The 17,877-nt window shown below is 36.0% G+C and overlaps 3 protein-coding genes across 3 annotated transcripts; 2 read left to right on the top strand and 1 right to left on the bottom strand.

The window, feature by feature from the left end:
• Window positions 1-468: 468 nt before the first annotated feature.
• SUVH4 (histone-lysine N-methyltransferase, H3 lysine-9 specific SUVH4-like protein) lies at window positions 469-5,982 on the top strand. The gene is made up of 10 exons (XM_021442212.2): window positions 469-721; window positions 2,001-2,099; window positions 2,515-2,613; window positions 3,154-3,203; window positions 3,298-3,386; window positions 3,747-3,906; window positions 4,010-4,115; window positions 4,227-4,409; window positions 5,011-5,247; window positions 5,529-5,982. The coding sequence occupies exons 1-10, from the start codon at window positions 512-514 to the stop codon at window positions 5,640-5,642; spliced, it is 1,347 nt and encodes a 448-aa protein (XP_021297887.1). The 5' UTR covers window positions 469-511; the 3' UTR covers window positions 5,643-5,982.
• A 645-nt stretch (window positions 5,983-6,627) lies between these two features.
• On the bottom strand, window positions 6,628-8,731 carry LOC110426910 (midasin-like protein). The gene is made up of 2 exons (XM_021442245.2): window positions 8,272-8,731; window positions 6,628-7,878 (listed from the first exon to the last, which is right to left on the bottom strand). Exons 1-2 carry the CDS (start codon window positions 8,653-8,655, stop codon window positions 6,922-6,924), a joined length of 1,341 nt encoding a protein of 446 aa, XP_021297920.1. The 5' UTR covers window positions 8,656-8,731; the 3' UTR covers window positions 6,628-6,921.
• A 939-nt stretch (window positions 8,732-9,670) lies between these two features.
• Window positions 9,671-17,425, top strand: LOC110426873 (alpha-mannosidase At3g26720-like). Its single transcript, XM_021442193.2, has 29 exons — window positions 9,671-10,099; window positions 10,204-10,287; window positions 10,390-10,478; window positions 10,645-10,819; window positions 10,991-11,110; window positions 11,292-11,375; window positions 11,459-11,530; window positions 11,655-11,768; window positions 11,993-12,093; window positions 12,173-12,266; window positions 12,362-12,529; window positions 12,627-12,716; window positions 12,821-12,886; window positions 12,990-13,046; window positions 13,284-13,503; window positions 13,613-13,752; window positions 14,015-14,083; window positions 14,226-14,285; window positions 14,402-14,473; window positions 15,030-15,077; window positions 15,208-15,327; window positions 15,679-15,744; window positions 15,930-16,042; window positions 16,122-16,206; window positions 16,286-16,396; window positions 16,467-16,562; window positions 16,710-16,757; window positions 16,867-16,935; window positions 17,023-17,425. Exons 1-29 carry the CDS (start codon window positions 9,902-9,904, stop codon window positions 17,239-17,241), a joined length of 3,048 nt encoding a protein of 1,015 aa, XP_021297868.1. The 5' UTR covers window positions 9,671-9,901; the 3' UTR covers window positions 17,242-17,425.
• The last annotated feature ends 452 nt before the right edge of the window (window positions 17,426-17,877 follow it).

The following is a 17,877-nucleotide window of genomic DNA, read 5'->3' as shown; positions in this document are numbered from 1 at the left end:
AGTTCAATATATTAGTTTTAAAAATTTTTAACTTTATTCTTCTTAACCTTGGGTCGCCCCAATAAAAATTGGCTAGCTCCACCCCTGCTACACTGTCCATTGTAACTGTACTCACATGCCTTTCAACGTCCCAAAAAATGAAAAAGAATCCAGTTTGTGCTGGGGGTTGTTGCTGTTACTTTGTTTTTTTGTTGCCATCAAGTGCTGTTGGCTACCATTAGAAGTTTTTTTTTTTGGTAAAACATCCCTTACAGGAAACATGTGTGAAAATGAGTTGAAATCATGTTTTATTAGCTCTGTAATCTCTTGTCAGAATCGTTTGTTGTTCCTGATATTTCAATTAGATTTTTAAAATGGCCTTTTTTTGTCTTCCAAATTAAGTTTTTTTGTGCATGCTCTTGGGGAGTCCTTCATTAGGTTGTCTTCTGATTGAGTGGTTACTATTATTTTTGTTTATCAAAGAAAGAAATGATAGAGTATTGATGATATTCATGCGACAACCATCTCATTTATGCTTTACGTTTTTGTGGTTGAAAAATTGCAGGAGTATGAACACTATATATTCCCACTTGGAGTAGCTATAGTTTTATCGGGCATGTATGAGGATGATTTAGATAATGCTGAAGATGTTGTCTATACTGGACAAGGAGGACATGACCTAACTGGTAATAAACGTCAAATTCGGGATCAAGTTATGGAACGTGGTAATCTAGCACTCAAGGTGTGAATTCTAAATGTAATATTGATTCATATTGTCTACTTTCTTGGATGGTTGTTAATTGAATTTGTTACTCTTTGGAAACTAAACATATTCAAAATTTTCTAATCTTACTCAGGAATCAGGATATAATTTTTAAACAAAGAATTATGTTGTGGTATGATTATGAAAATGCTTCGTCTTTTGTGTGTATGTGTATTTTTGTGATGTAGATCTAATAATCCAAAAGAGTAACACTCAAGAACAATTTGAAAATCTCCAGTTTTACAAACTCAAATCTCAATGTCAAAATATCATTCATCAAAATCTTATCAAAACTAAACATAGGTGTTTATACCAAACCTGAAACCTAATAAAATGTAAAATACCAAATAAAACCCTAAAACCTAATATTTGTAAAGGAAATAAAATACTAGTTAACATAAAATAACCTAAATATTCTAAAATATCTTAAAAATAGATAAAGGTTACAGTTAAACCCATAACATATAAAATAAATTCCTAGATAATGTGATCTCTCAGCTAGGAAAATTGCATCCTCCATTCTGCCCTGGTTGGAGAAAACTCGACTTCCAGTTTTGAAATATCGATGCAGGAAAAAAATTACACATATGCTTTGAAAACTTTAGTGAAGTACATCACTTACCCATAAAGTGTTAATGCCGTTGCCTAACTTTAGTGATTCCTGATCGCACCATGTATCCTGGGTGATTTTGTTTTGTCTAGGTTCGCTTCAACAGGGTTCTTGCCAAAAAGTTCTACTCTGGTGAATCCTGTTCTAGTACCAACAAGGGTAGTTTTTGTATATACATTTTATCAAGTAATGAAATTAACATTTACTTCTCAAAAAAAAAAAATAGTGGTTCTTTAATATACAAGTTTTCTAACTTTAGTGATTTTTTAATGCTGTTAGTGAAGTACAAGTTTCCTCCAATCTGATTTGGCTAAATCACTATCTACATATATGCTTTCAAACAGTGCAGCTGTCATATCTTGAGTTTAAGATTAGGTAACAGTTTTTAGATTCTGTGCATCTTAAACTTTTTAAGTTTGTCAAATGGCTTTGTGAGTTTATCTTGGATTGAAGAGAGAGACAATTATTAAAATAAAGGTTCTGATCATGATGATGAAATGGTAAAAGTTTGCCTTAAAGTGTTTGTAGACAGACACATCCATGTTTACTGGGACATGTTTGATTTGCAGTTATATGAATGTGGGGAGTGTCTTGTATGGGATCTAATTAGATGTTGTAGACTTACTTTTTACCTGATTTTAACTACAGAACTGTGTGGACCAAGGAGTGCCTGTCAGAGTAGTTCGTGGTCATGAATCTGCTAGCAGTTACTCTGGAAAAATTTATACATATGATGGCTTGTACAAGGTAATTTATCTGAGATGTATTCTTAAGCTTGGGTTTTGGAGACGGTTAAATTCTGTATTTATCTGATGTGCCACTGGTTGAATAATTGAGTTTGAAGTGTCTGGTTTTGCCTTATAAAAACTTTTCAGTTTTCAGCTTGATTTGTCTTTTACCTGCTTGGCATTTTAGTCTCGTGTTTTTTGATCATGCCAGATGTGTCTTTTTAGTAAAATCTTTTTAATTTTATAAATACTGGATGATAATATTATTTTAGTTGTAATATTCTGAAAAGCATCTCTTATTATATGGGTTATTAAGTTTATATTTATTTTGGTGATAATAAATATCAGTCTTTGTTGATTTGGGAATTTTAGATGCTTTATGCATATGATTGAATAGGACGTAATGCATTGCATTATGTGCTCCTCTTTTGCAGGTTGTTAAGTACTGGGCAGAGAAGGGTATTTCTGGGTTTACTGTTTTTAAATATAGATTGAGGCGGCTTGAAGGACAGCCAACATTAACAACTAGCCAGGTTTACTATCTGTTGTATTATGATTGATGACTAATTACTTAAATTCTATAGGTCATTTATTTTTGGATACAATGTTATTTCTTTGAAGATGGTGCTAATCATTCGGTTATGCTTTCCATGTGAATGAATTTCTATGTGGTAACTGCATCCAAGGTTTGATGAAAACCATTTTCTAGCTTGCAGTGTATTTTTTTTTAAATAAATAAAGCTAGATATGTGTAGATGGAATGGACTACGTATTCATGGCAATGATTGACTTTTGAAATCAGAATAAAATGTGTACATATATATATATATATATGTATGTATTCATTGACATAGAGTATGGAAGAGGTTTTACTGGAGAGGGGATAATTAGTGGAATAAATGTTTCTTTCTGAAGTTGCATTTTGAACTTCTGACAAAATTATGGCAACACTTTGTTGTCATGAGAAGATGCTTAGATCTCAATCAAATGATGCAAAACTTCTTACTATGGGAATTTGAAATTTCCTGTTAGATCTGATTAGTTTAGATCATGATTGTTCACTCTTATGACAGGTTCAATTTACCTATGGGCGTGTTCCCAAGTGTCCTTCAGAAATTCGCGGGTATTTGAGGAATTTAGTTTTGACAGAATAAGAAATTATTGCTTGCTGAATTTTTGTTTCTAGTCTTTCCCAATTCTATTGTTTATTGGTTTAGGTTGGTGTGTGAGGACATAAGTGGTGGTCAGGAGGATGTTCCCATTCCAGCAACTAATCTGGTTGATGATCCACCTGTTGCACCGACAGGTAAGCTTACTTCAAATTTGTTATCTGAAGTGATGATGACTTGATTTTTTTCACAATGTAGTCAATAATTTATTGGACATAGAGTTTTGGCTATACGAGTAAATATGAGTTCCACAAGAAGAGATCTGCTTCTTCTCATGACTTGGGAGTTCATTGGCTTCTGGTCAATCTTCTCAGTTCAATGATATGCTGATTTTCTCATCTTATGCTATGCTAATGATATTCTTTTCTTCACTCTTACTTATCATTTAACCCCTTTTCTCCAATTTCTTACATTCTGAGAAGTAGACAAAAGAATTAGCTCCCATTTGTTGTGCATACATAAATTGCTATATTTCAGCCTGTTCCTGTGTTTTTCAGGTTTTACATATTGCAAGTCTATGAAAGTTGCACAAAATATAAAGCTCCCTACTAATGCTGCTGGATGTGATTGCAAGGGAGTTTGCTGGGATCCCAAGACTTGTGCTTGTGCCAGGCTTAATGGTTCTGATTTTCCATATGTGCACCGTGATGGCGGCAGGTAAAATTTAGAAATAGGAAGGCTTAATTGTTTATACCATACTTTTTTTTCTTACTGTTTAAGTTTCTTGCTAAATACTGCTCTTCCCCTTGTTCAATTGCAGATTAATTGAAGCCAAGCATATTGTTTTTGAATGTGGTCCAAAATGTCGCTGTAATGCTAATTGCGTGAATCGTACATCTCAGAGAGGATTGAAATACCGACTGGAGGTTTCTTATTACTGCAAGAAAAACTACTCTACTCATTTCTTTGTTTGATCCTATGATGGATTATGGTTGAAATATCGCTGAATAAAATCTTTGACTGATGTAAATTGGCAGGTCTTCCGTACTCCGAAGAAAGGATGGGCAGTTAGATCCTGGGATTTTATACCTGCTGGTGCCCCAGTTTGTGAATACATTGGAGTACTCCTGAGGACAGAAGAACTGGATAATGTGTCTGAGAATAATTACATTTTTGACATTGATTGCTTGCAGACTATGAGAGGGCTTGGTGGAAGAGAGGTATAGTTATTCTCTTTAGAATATTATTACATCTATCTTTGCATTTTAAGTTGTTGAGTATTTAGTTTGGTATATTAGTGCCAGTAAACTACAAGAGGTTTCTTTTAAAGCTGCCCCTGCTGAAATATAATGTCATTCTGACTTATGAAGTGTATGTTGTTGTAATATCTGCGCAAAGTTCACATCACATCGATATGTCCTTTAGTGGGAATACCACTTGAGGTACAATAATTCATAATTTCTAGGATTACTTCTACTGAATGCCTCTCCATTTGTTCCGTTGCTTATCCTCCCTTTCTTTTGATTTTATGTTTGCTAAAATTCCTCTCACTTTTCTGTTTCTTAAGAGGTACAGAGGAGAAAGGAAATAGTTGAGTTCTTTCCATTTAGGAGGAAAATAAAGCAAGGCATTAAGTGTTAAGTTTAAATCCACTAACATAACTTAAGGGGCCCAACCTTTATTGGAGTTCATGGGAAACCTGTTTTTAATGAAAACACTGTTTCCCTGATTTGTGCTATATTCAGTTTTACTGCTCTGAAATCATAGATTGGTTGTTTTTGCTTGCATGTATGATTATTATGTTTTTGTTTACCTTGACAGAGGCGGCAACAAGATGCGTCTTTGCCAATGATCCAGAACATGGACAAAATTGATGAACAGAGGCCAGAGAGTGTGCCAGAGTTCTGCATTGATGCTGGTTCTTTTGGAAATGTTGCAAGATTTATCAATCATAGCTGTGAACCTAACCTCTTTATCCAGTGTGTCCTGAGTGCGCATCAGGATTTTAAACTAGCTCGAGTGATGCTCTTTGCAGCAGACAACATTCCCCCTTTGCAGGTGATTTTTCCTCACTTTGATATTTGTAGGAGCACCTTTGGATTTTCTTGGGAAGCTGTTCGATACCAATTTTCTGGATTTTAACATAATTTTATTTATATTACATGACAATATTATGATAATTTGCTTGGAGCTCAAGTTAAACTTTTGGGCGCATACATCATTGATAGTAACCATAGGCTCTTGGTATGATTTATATATATTTTCCCCTCTTGCATTACTTGGATATGTTGGCTGGAGTTTGGAATAACTAGATACTATTTTGATATTCTTGCTTGTAGGAGCTTACCTATGACTATGGTTATGCCCTTGATAGCGTTTATGGTCCTGATGGGAAGTTAAAACGGATGACCTGCTACTGTGGAGCAGAAGATTGCAGAAAGCGCTTGTTCTAGGTGTTGAATTCGCCATTGTATGCATTGGCTCTGATTCTTGCCATTATTTTCCAGACAAATGGTGGACAATATATTGGTTTCCCAGGGTAGTGTATGATGAGGTGCTGCTGGATGTTATTGTCTTATTGATACCAATTTTTGTTGCAAGTGTAGAAATCTTGATGCCCCTAAAATGAAAAAATACACTTTATAATCTATTTTAATAGATAGATCATAGCTCAAGGGAATTGGTGAAAAAGAAATAGCAAGTAGTTTATGCAGTATTATCTATAGATATTGGATTGTAAGACATTTATGTATGGAGGTTTCGAGATGTGTATATAGATCATTATTTTTGGCATCTGCCTTCCCCTATAACTTGTTAAGCTTATATTGAGACAACATTTAGGTCTCATTCATCATAGTGCTAGGACAATTTTATTTTCCTGTCATTGTTGATTGGAAGGGATGGTACAGACGCTATGAAACTAACAAAGATGTTAGCAAAAACATCTTAAGGTAGGTTGCGGCGAGGAATGCCAGGGAACAAGCTGCCCCTAGCGTTCTTCCAATAAAGCATGTTGGAACAGGGTTGTCTTTTTCTGAATCAAAAGTATCTGTGGAATGTGTCAACTCTGATTCTGTTCCGTTTCAGGATGATACAGTTGCAGGTCATGCGAACTCTTTATTTCTGTTTTTGAGCAACCAACAAGACTTCTTGCAGTGGATGCTGGTCTGCCATAAGCCAATTGCACCACTACAGGAATTGGTCCTGCATTGCGATCCTTTTCTAAATCAAAAGTAACTGTGGAATGTGTTATACCCAGATTCTGTTCCGTTTAAGGATGATCCAATTTCAGAAAATGCCTGTTTTCAAGCAGCCACTTGGGCTCCCTGTGGTGGATGACGGTCGGCTATAAGCTGATTATACCACAACAGGAAACGTTCTGCTCTAGTGGATGTTCTTCCATTGCCAGACTACGTTAAGGACATACGACAGCAAACATTCACTAATATCTCAAAGGATGATGCTATTATTAAGCAGAGGCATACAACTATACAGAGGATTAGAACTTTGTGTTTAGTCAGGGAAGTACATAAAAGGAAAAGATTGAATCATATGATTGAGTCAAAGTTAAACTGTTTACCCACGCAAAGCTATGTTCTTTTATCTTATTTGCTTGTGTCTTACACAAAGTGCGCTATCTTGCTGATATGTATGCTTGCTCTGTTGCTTATAATCCATCTAAAAAGATAAACCACAAAAACACAGGTCAGAATTTCATTAGGTGATCTAATACTAATCATGGGACTCTGAGCTAGGTTTCATGCGATATTGACGGCCTGATCTCTGTGAGAAGTTTCTCTTGTCAATAATTGTTTGTGGTTCATCTTCCTCCATTGCACAAACTCCATCATTGGTATCCCCTGCTGCAATTCCAATAGGTAAGCCTCTCCCATGCATGGACTCCCTTTCAGTATCTTCCCGGATCTGTTTTGGCTCAGTGCAACTTTCTCCCATGATGACATCACTAGTTTTCCTTTTTGGTATAAAAGTAACAGGTTTTGTAAGATCACTTGGACCATCATCTGCCTGTGGTTCTGTAGCATCTGACCTCTTAATCAGCTTAAGAAAGTCCATATAGGCTTGCCGATTTGATCCATCATCAACATCAGTCAAATCAAAAGTATATCGTGTATATTTTGAAGGGTTCCGCAAGTAATCTGGAATTCCAGAGGGAAATTCCTGAGGCAAAGTAGAGGCCTTGTTGGATACCATAGCTTCCTCTTCCTCCGTCGAGCAACCTTCCTTCGAGACATCTTTGGCTCCTTCAGACCCTTCATTGAAATTATTTTTACATTCAGAATCAAAACGGACACGTTTCTGTGGCTTTGGATTTGACTCAGCATCATCCTTTCTCTTCAAAATGGATTTCAGGTTCCCATCCTCAAATGTGCTAACATGAGCATCCATGCCAGCAGGTCCATCAGTATCAGACACCCGCAACGAATCAATTTTTTTGGCGGTTTCAGCATCTTCTTCAAGCCTTTTCTTAGCAGCTTCTGCATCTTCCTTGAGCCTGAGTTTTGCGGCAACGTGATTGGCACGGGGATCTCTACTGAAATCCCTCCACGTAGTTGGAAGCACATTGCCAGAATCTGCATCTATCTCATAGTCATTTACATCCTTCATGTAAAGGCGATCTCCGGTCTTCTCCCTGCCAACAGCCACTTTATCATACTGATCTTCCTCTTCCTGCACAAGTACCCCAGAAGCAAAAATCAACACCAGAATGTCAGAAGAGAACATAAACCTACAACCTTATATCAACCCTAAGATCTGAGACAAAATGATAACTCCAGGAAGTCAAAATGTCATATACCTTTTCTGGTTATTGGTTAATTTTGCAATTTATTTGTTGCTATTTCCTTCTTTCAATTAAATTTCGACATAAAGGAAGTAAAATCATAGTAACTCAAATAACCCCAACTCACTTCTTCTACATGATTCTTTCCTAGCCGTATGAAATTCAAAAATTTAACTTCGGCTTCTTGAGAAAAGTTTTAACTTTCACTACACCTAGCTCAATCACAATCATTTCATGAATATTCACTTCATTAAAAGAAAAATGAAAAAAAGAGAGGTAACCTCGTAATCAAGAGTACAGTCCCTTCCAATGGCAGACTTAATCTCCCACTCTTCATCATTATAATCCTCTGGTTTACCACCCTTACTCGAAGTCGACGACGCACGTGCTTCTTCCTCGTCCTCCTCATCCTCGTCGTCCAGGTCATCGAGATCCTTCGCAGGCTCCGCACAGAAATTAATCGTCTTCTTCCGTCGAAACTTCTCGAGCAACCCCTCCTCCTCCTCGGGTCGTTCTGGACTCTCCTTGTCTCGGTTCCATTCTCGTTTCTCGATTTCGTGGTCGGTGAGGCTCCAAAGAGAGCTCAAAGACTGTGATTTTGAAGAAGAAGCTGACGCGAGGGAGCCAAATGCTTTGCCGACTCGGACATTGAAGCTGTCTTCCATGGTGAATCGATTGAAATTTTGGGGAAGTTTTGGATTTTCTAGGGTTTTTGAAGAATTTGTTGTAGTAGTACTGGGATTTGGGGTCTGAATCAGGATAGAAATATCCTTGCAACCAAACACCAAATGGTTAATATCACCGTCGTTTTAGGCCCATAAGGTAGCCCAAGTTTGATTGGTTATTTACATATTATGGGTTGCTTGAGGAAGGCCTTGCAAAATGCAGGCCGTGTTTGTTATCAACAAGTCAACCGGCAGCATGAATCCATTGGATCATTATTTTCAAAAATAATCTATCCAAATATATTAATTAAGTTAATTCGTATTGATTTTCGATTTTAATATCAATAATTTAGAAAGAGTAATATATTTTGTTATTAATTTTTTATATCCAAAATTTACAAATATAAATATTATTAACATTTTTAAAAATATATTTTAAAAACATCTGTATTGAAATCAAAATAATTGACTAAAACGATTGACATAAATTGATTTTGATTATTTTTAATTTTTATTATAGTTTAATTAATATCGATTATTTTTTTTATAAAAATTTGATTAATTTAATTTTTGATATTTTAAAATGAAACTAACCTACTCCTAAAAATGGGTTATCAAGACTTACAATAGACTACTGTGTGTACATATGTATATAACCTTTTGCCCTATTTTCAGCATTAGTTCTATTACGAATCATACTTAGTTATTACCCTGTGTATGTATGACTCGGGAACGTTCATCAAATAGGAGTAGATGGATAAGGCTTTGTCTTTGTCTTTTTTTTGTTTAATTTTAATTTTATTTTATTGGGTAATTGATTGTCTTTAAGCAGCAGTAGATAAACAAACAAGTTACAATTGTTACGTGATCAAGTGTTGGAACATTCAAGGAAAAGGAATAGGAGTGCCTCATCAACATGCTGAAATGTCTGTTGCAAATTAGGCAGATGTTTTTTGACTATGATAATGTCTCTTACCAAAAGGATAAGATGAGGAAAAAAGACACTAGAGTCATTATCAGAAGGTCAGAGACACTCTTTGACAGTAGGAAATACTCTCTGCTTCACCTGTACACGCCTCCTTCCTTGCAAGCAAACTCTTTGCTTTCCTGAAAAGAGTTTAAACAAGAAAAAGAAAAAGAAGGGGAATTTGCAGTACAAAATTAAGCTGACCATTGAAAAGAGTGAAAACCCAAGTTGACTTTTGCAGTTTGCTTTTACCCTTTGGCCTTTGCAGCTCTATGCTCTATGGCGATCACCTTGCTGTTTGCGATCCTTTTGGCAGGAGTTGTTAATAGTGCAAAATCAAGTTGCATAGAATACAACACTGCCCAAAGGATTATTCCTGGTAAAATCAATGTCCACTTGGTGCCCCATTCTCATGATGATGTTGGTTGGTTGAAGACTGTTGATCAGTACTACTTTGGTGGCAACAATTCTATTCGGGTACTCTTTCTTGCATGTTTTCTTTTTTTGGTATTTGATTCTTGCTAAATTGGGATTTGGGACATGATTTTTAAGGTCGTTGAATGGATCGTTTGTCTGAACAGGGAGCTTGTGTACAGAACGTCTTGGATTCTGTCATTTCAGCTTTGTTAGAAGATAAAAATAGAAAATTCATCTATGTTGAGATGGTAATTTAATTTTCCTTTTCTAAAGTTTTTTTTTTTTTTTGGAAGCCTTCGTTCTTCTGGGTTTCGTTTGCCCATGTAAATGGGTTTCGTTTTCCTTTTCAGGCTTTCTTTCAAAGGTGGTGGAGACAGCAGAGTAATGCTAAGAAGATTAAAGTGAAGGAGCTAGTCGACTCCGGTCAACTAGAGTTCATGTAATATGCTTAAATATTGTGCTCCCATCATTTTCTATAGTAGCATTTAGGTCAACTTAAATGAAAGTAAAAATTAAAAAATTATGACTAATTTATCGTCTTCATGAAAGCTATTTGTTTATAAGTGTTTAATTTTTTTTGCCTGGAAAACTTTCTTCTTTTGTAGAAATGGTGGTATGTGTATGCATGATGAGGCAACCCCACATTACATTGACTTGATTGATCAGACAACCTTAGGACACAAGTACATCAAAGATGAATTTGGTCAGATCCCTAGAGTTGGTTGGCAGATTGATCCTTTTGGGCATTCTGCTGTGCAAGCTTATTTGCTTGGTGCAGAGGTAGGATTGGAAATTTGGTATATATAGATGTAGATCTTCAACAGGTTTTCACTTTTTGTTTGGTTCGTGAAATCTGCTTTGATGGATTTATAGAAACTTGTTATGGTACTTGTGATGTACACTCTATAGAATAAAGATTATTGTCTAATGTTTGAGCTGTAATTATTGCAGCTAGGATTTGACTCTCTATTTTTTGCTCGAATTGATTATCAAGATAGAGCTAAGCGCTTAAAAGAGAAGACTCTTGAGGTTTTATGGCAGGGTTCTAAGTCCCTTGGTTCATCCTCACAGGTTTGGGCCTTAACATCTATCATGCCTTCCTTACTCTTTGATTTCTGAACTGGGTTCTGTTTACTCCTTGATTAAACTTTGTTTCATGCACAAAGAATATTACGTTTACTTCTTTTTATGGTGGCTTTTGTTGATATTTCAAACATTCGTTTGATCACTCATATTCTGATTTCACCTGCAGATATTCACTGGCATATTCCCCAGGCATTATGATCCGCCTGATGGTTTCACATTTGAAATAAATGATGTCTCACCGCCCATTCAGGTAAACCTTGTAAAAGGTTAAAGTATCACTTTTGTCTCTACTTTTTGGTCATGCATATATTAACATGAAGGTTTTAACTGAAGGATGATGTTCTCCTGTTTGACTATAATGTTCAAGAGCGAGTCAATGACTTTGTAGCTGCTGCACTGGCACAGGTATGATCTTACAGTTTGTGTTTATTGGTTTCGTTATGAACAAAGAAGAATTCTGCTTCCTTCTGAAATTTCTATGACAGTATGTGTAACGCAGTTGTTTAATTAACCGTTTTCTTTTCCTAAGGCAAATGTAACACGAACGAATCATATTATGTGGACCATGGGGACAGATTTCCGTTATCAATATGCAAATTCATGGTTCAGACAGATGGACAAGTTCATTCATTATGTCAATCAGGTACTTGATTTTGATGAATTTTACTGAACAGGAATGAAGATTAATGAATAAAGTAATCATATCTTTCTTTCATTTTGACATGCTCATATTTCTTCTTGTTATCATTTGGGCATGTGTTAACGTCTCCCCTCATGAGATTTGGCATCTCATTCTTTTTTTAACTGCTATTGAGCTCTAGTTGAATTCATATTTAACGAAACTTTTCTTATTTGGAGAATCTATAGGATGGGCGTGTCAATGCCTTGTACTCCACACCATCCATCTATACTGATGCAAAATATGCAGCAAATGAGCAGTGGCCCCTGAAGACTGATGATTTCTTCCCGTGAGTTTGATCTCAAAATTCTGGTACTGCCTTACCAATAAGTTTGCGATGCAGCTAAAGCATATCGTCTCATTTTCAGATATGCAGATAAGCCTAATGCATATTGGACAGGTTACTTCACAAGCAGGCCAGCCTTTAAAGGTTATGTCAGAGTGTTGAGTGCTTACTATCTGGTGAGTCACTTTCTCAGAAAAGTTGCTATGTTTTTAAAGGTACACTCTGGCAGCCTTTTTATGAATGTGTTTTGCTTTATTTGTTTTTATAACAGGCTGCTAGGCAGTTGGAATTCTTTAAAGGTAGGAGTAGCTTGGGACCAAATACAGATGCATTAGCTGATGCTTTGGCAATAGCTCAACATCATGATGCAGTTAGTGGCACTGAAAGACAGCATGTGGCTGCTGATTATGCTTTGCGATTGTCAATAGGATACATGGAGGTGCATCTGGTTTTGAGTCCAACAATGTTGTTGTAGATCTACTGGCATTATAAAGGTTGAGTCAGAAATATAATACTTTCCACTTACTTTGTCTTAGGCCGAGAAGTTGGTTGCCTCTTCGCTTGCCTTCTTGGCAGAGTCAAGGTCAAGTACTGGTCAAGGGAACAGTGTCACAAGCTTTCAGCAGGTAAACAATATCATTGGTATTAGTTTTATTCGGAGCTTTGAATTTTAATATAATTCGGTACAATGAGTTTTCTGAAGGAGTTTTTTTAACCAATTTTTTTGTAGTGTCCTTTACTTAATATAAGTTTTTGTCCTCCATCACAAGCTGCCTTGTCTGACGGAAAAAGCTTGGTAAGGATATTACTAGTTCAAATATTTTCTTTTAATTATTTCAGAAGGTTAGACCCAGTTCTTTCGTGGTGATTGATCATCTAATATCTTATCTCTATTGTAGGTTGTTGTTATCTACAATTCTCTAGGATGGAAGAGAGAGGAAACTATTCGAATTCCTGTGAGTATCTCCCTCTTGGCGTTTTTGGTATCAAGGGATGTAACTGTTGGACATCTCTAAAATTTGATCATGCAGTACTTTCCAAATAATAATGTAGTGAAGAAAATCATTCAATCTGCACGCTTGCAATTTGATCTAGTCTTGACGCAAACGTTTTGATATAAAATCTAATTGCAATCATTTGGAGACAGAAATTTGATTTTTACTTGTATTTCTCTGAGATTTAACCTGTGACAGGTTTCCAGTGCAAGGGTTATTGTCAAGGATTCTGAAGGAAGAGAAATTGAATCACAACTTCTCCCTCTGTCAAATTCCACGTCACACATAAGGAGTCATTATGTTAAAGCATATTTGGGTAAAACCCCAAGAGAAACAGTTAAATATTGGCTTGCCTTTTCAGTTTCAGTGCCTCCCCTTGGTTTCAGCACTTACATTGTTGGAACTGCTGACCAGACAGGTTGGCTTTGTTGCTTTAGTTTAATTTAATGTCAGAAGATTTTGGCTACTATGTTTCTATGTCATTAACAGAGCCTACTATTTCTTGTTATCTAAAATTTCATGAGAAGGCCCTAGTTCTACCATCTCAACTGTGCATACCTATGAAGGAAGTAAAAACAATACCATTGAAGTTGGCCAAGGAAGTTTAAAGCTTCTGTACTCTGAAGATGAAGGAAAACTTACTCGTTATGTTAACAGCAGAAATTTGGTAAGCTCTGTTTATTCTTCAATTTGGTTATGCATCTGTGAGTATAATTATTAGATTTTTCCCTTTCTTTTTCCTTCAAATTTCTTTCACTATGATTTGCATCTTGAGTTCAACTTGTGTTTCAATTTTCATTTGGATGACCAATTTCCGTTGTAACCCTTTTTTTCCCTTGCTCTGGAACATTTCTTGTGTTGTAATGTTATTTTAATTGGTGATTCTGTAATGATAACAAACTTTTTATCTAATGTGATCATCACTGAAGGTTACGGCAGTTGCTGAACAATCATATGGTTATTACTCTGGAAATGATGGAACTGGTAAAGATCCTCAGGTAGTTCAATCTCTAGATAACAGTGCTTAGTGTTTTGACTTTTCATTTCTAATTTATTTTTGTTCTTTCATTACGTTTGTACTTGGAGAAAAAGAATCATCTTAAATTTACTGATTGCAAAATGCTTGATATTTTGTTAAAGGCTTCTGGGGCATATGTTTTCCGTCCAAATGGTACATTCTCCATCAAATCTGAAAGCCAGGTATCTGATTTTATTTGGTATAATTCTCTGTCAATCAACAATGATCCTTCTCTATTGATTTATTATACTTGTGGAAAAAGAGTTTCTGAAGGAAAACTGAGGCTTGTTTGTTGCAGGCTCAATTAACTATCGTGCGGGGTCCCTTGTTGGATGAAGTACATCAACAGCTCAATTCATGGATATCTCAGGTGATTTGCCTATTAAAAACACATTTGATACACCAATTTCTGTCATTGGAACCTTTATTCTAATATGAAGCCCTCATAGCTTTTCCTGATTCTCGCATCTGAAATTATTGTTCACAAGTCATCCTTCTAAACCATGGTATTTAAGCTGGGAACTAAGAGTAGTGCAACAGTAAGTTCTTAAAGCTCGGAGGCAGAGTCTAGATTGACAAAGAAACAGTTATGTATGGTCTCTTGTTGATTACTGAACTTTAAAAAAGGGGATTATATATACTTTCTTTTCATGTTTTTCTAACTTATGTTCTAGTGGAATACCTGTTGGTTAAATTTAACCTTTGTTCATGTCAGTTTCTCCATTTTTCTTTCTTTTCTCTAAATTGTACAAAAAATATCCACCTCCATGCTTGCATCTGGGAATTTCTTCTTCATGGGTATATTTTGTTTTGAAGTTGTGCAATGTAGTTACCATTAGAAGGACAAGAATTTTGTTGTTTTTGTTTGCACCGAAAATATCTCATGTCTTCTACTTTCAGTAACAGAATGCTGCATGCATGAGCAGGTCACCAGGGTATACAAGGGAAAAGAGCATGCTGAAGTTGAGTTCAACGTGAGTTAATCTATCTTCTAGTTTTTATTCATAAATTTCTTGCAGGACAAGATGGAGTCTTTGTTTGTGGTTATTACAAGGTTGAAAAGTTAATTGGGTGGATTTACTGACTTTATGTGCATTATCTTAGATTGGGCCAATTCCTGTGGATGATGGGATAGGGAAAGAAATCATTACTCAAATTACAACAACTATGAAGACTAACAGAACATTCTACACAGATTCTAATGGACGTGACTTCATTAAACGGGTATGTTAATTCTTGTTGCTTGCCATTCTACCAAATTCCTGAGTCTTGCATTTTTTTTTTCTTTCTTTAAGGCCAAAAGCCATGTCGAATACAGCTTTTACTATATATGTATGTATGTATGTATGTATGTATGTATGTATACACACACACACTAGCGTAAATTCTTTAGATATTTAATATCAGAGTTTGATGGATGCCAAACTTGTTAGTGTTGTTTTTCTACTTGGTGAATACTTGCTACTTATTTTTCTGTTAATTTACTGTTTCATTCACCTAAATGAAATTCTACTCCTGAGTTGTTTGCAATGATGTTTACTTTTGCTTCATGGTTGTTAAATCTAATGTTTGCAGATTCGAGATTTTAGGAATGACTGGGACCTTCAGGTGAACCAACCAGTTGCTGGAAATTATTACCCAGTATGTTTCTTCCTTTGAAAATTGCAAATTTTCTTTTCTATAAATTACAGCTTTATCTCAGCCATTCTCTAATATAAACCATGGAGGATATCTGCTCTGCTTGCTAGAGTCTGGTAAATGCATAAATTTTGTGTGTTAAACTTGAACTTAATTTCTTCTTTGCCTTTCAAACTGCTTTCTTCCAGATTAATCTTGGAATCTACCTCCAAGACAATAGCACAGAGCTCTCAGTGTTGGTGGATCGGTCAGTGGGGGGATCCAGCTTAGTGGATGGTCAAATTGAGCTGATGCTCCACAGGTTTGTTGCATCTTTCCTTGCCTTTGTATTTTTATGACTACTTATTTGTTCATGGTCTATAACATTTGTCAATTTATAGGAGGTTGATTCATGATGACCTCAGAGGTGTTGGTGAAGTATTAAATGAGACAGTTTGTGTCCCTGAAGGGTGTGAAGGTTTAACTGTAAGTATTGCTTATCAATTCATGTTCTTTGTCCCAGGTTCTAAATGTGCGAAATGTAAATAAATTCCGAATTTTGCAGATCCAAGGAAAATTTTATATCCAAATTGATCATATAGGGGAAGGGGCAAAGTGGCGCCGCACAGTTGGCCAAGAGATATATTCTCCGCTTCTTTTAGCTTTCTCAGAACAGGTATAGAAACTTGACTTTATTTAGTGGCATCGGGCCTCCATGCTTAGGTCATTGGTGTTCTTTTCTGCAGGATGGCGATGATTGGATGAGCTCCCATGTTTCAACGTTTTCAGGAATTGATCCCTCTTACACATTACCAAATAACGTTGCCATAATAACTCTCCAGGTAAAGAACAAGTTACCGAACTGGCTTCATGAGCCCATGAAGGATGATGTCCCTGAAGATGTAATTTTGTGAGATTATCTTGCAAGCGCCTGCCACTTTTTTGTTGACTTTGGATAGTAATTTTGTTCCTGTTTTTGAACATTGCAGGAGCTGGAAAATGGAAAAGTGCTCCTGCGGTTGGCTCACTTATATGAGGTACTCCTCCCTTTGTCTGGTTTTTATAGAAGCTTTATTTTGTGGTTCCACATATTCAACTGAAAGGGATAGATTCTAATTTATTGCTTTGGTGGATATCTGATCAAAGACTGGGGAGGACAAGGATTATTCTGTGTTGGCAAGTGTTGAACTGAAAAAGCTGTTTCCAAACAAGAAGGTAAGAGCAATCGGCTTGTGACTAGAGTATGCTTGATGAGCTGCTGGATATGCCATAAATTTGATCTCACTATGTACTTCATTTCAGATAAATAAAGTGACAGAGATGAGTTTGTCTGCAAACCAAGAAAGAGCTGAAATGGAAAAGAGAAGGTTAGCTTGGAAAGTAGAAGGCTCTGCAGAAGGAGAATCAAAGGCGGTAAGGGGAGGACCTCTTGATCCTGCAAAGCTGGTGGTTGAACTCGCTCCAATGGAGATCCGAACTTTCCTTCTCAACGTAGATTATCTCCAAGTGTTTGGTGCTTGAAAGAGAAATGCTTGGGATATCTATGTTCCAGAGAGACTTTGGCGTTGCGACACCAACCTTTCTTTTCATATGCCTCTGTTTTCTCCCCTGCAGTTAAAATGAACAAATCTCACTGTTGTATATTATGTAGAAAGAAAACAGCAGAAAAAAAATAAATAGTAGTTCATTTCTGCATTTATACAAAGCATCCATGAGCATATAACTTACTGGCAAAAGAAGAAATCTGAGTATTATACCGGTGAGGAGATAGCCAAATGCTGATACGAAATACTTGAAGGAATCTCTTATCAAGAGATTGAAGTTGGCTGTTCTTGAGGCATTTGCTTGCCTTGCAACAAGCTTGCTGCATGTCACATGAGCAAGAGTTTGATTCATTTGTTGCACAATGCCGTGCATATACATCTTTACCAATGGTAAAGGGGTTGAAAATTAATGAGTAGTAGAGAATTAGAGGAAAGTTTTTAAGGCGAGAAAGCTTTTAGTTTGAAAAAGTTCTTAAATAAATTGTGAAAGTTTTATATGTAGTATCGAAACTGACAATGCTGAAGAATAAATTTTAATGCAGGTCATAAATAACGTTATTAAAAAGAATTTTAATGTTGGGTAACAGATATTGAACGTTGGTTAAAAATTCAT

This window comes from Theobroma umbraticum, unplaced genomic scaffold, assembly GCF_002168275.2.
Source record: "Theobroma umbraticum cultivar Fairchild unplaced genomic scaffold, ASM216827v3 scaffold_239.1, whole genome shotgun sequence".
NCBI lineage: Eukaryota > Viridiplantae > Streptophyta > Magnoliopsida > Malvales > Malvaceae > Theobroma > Theobroma umbraticum.
Note: the sequence above shows the minus strand (reverse complement) of the source record. Positions and strands in the feature narration are given on the sequence as shown.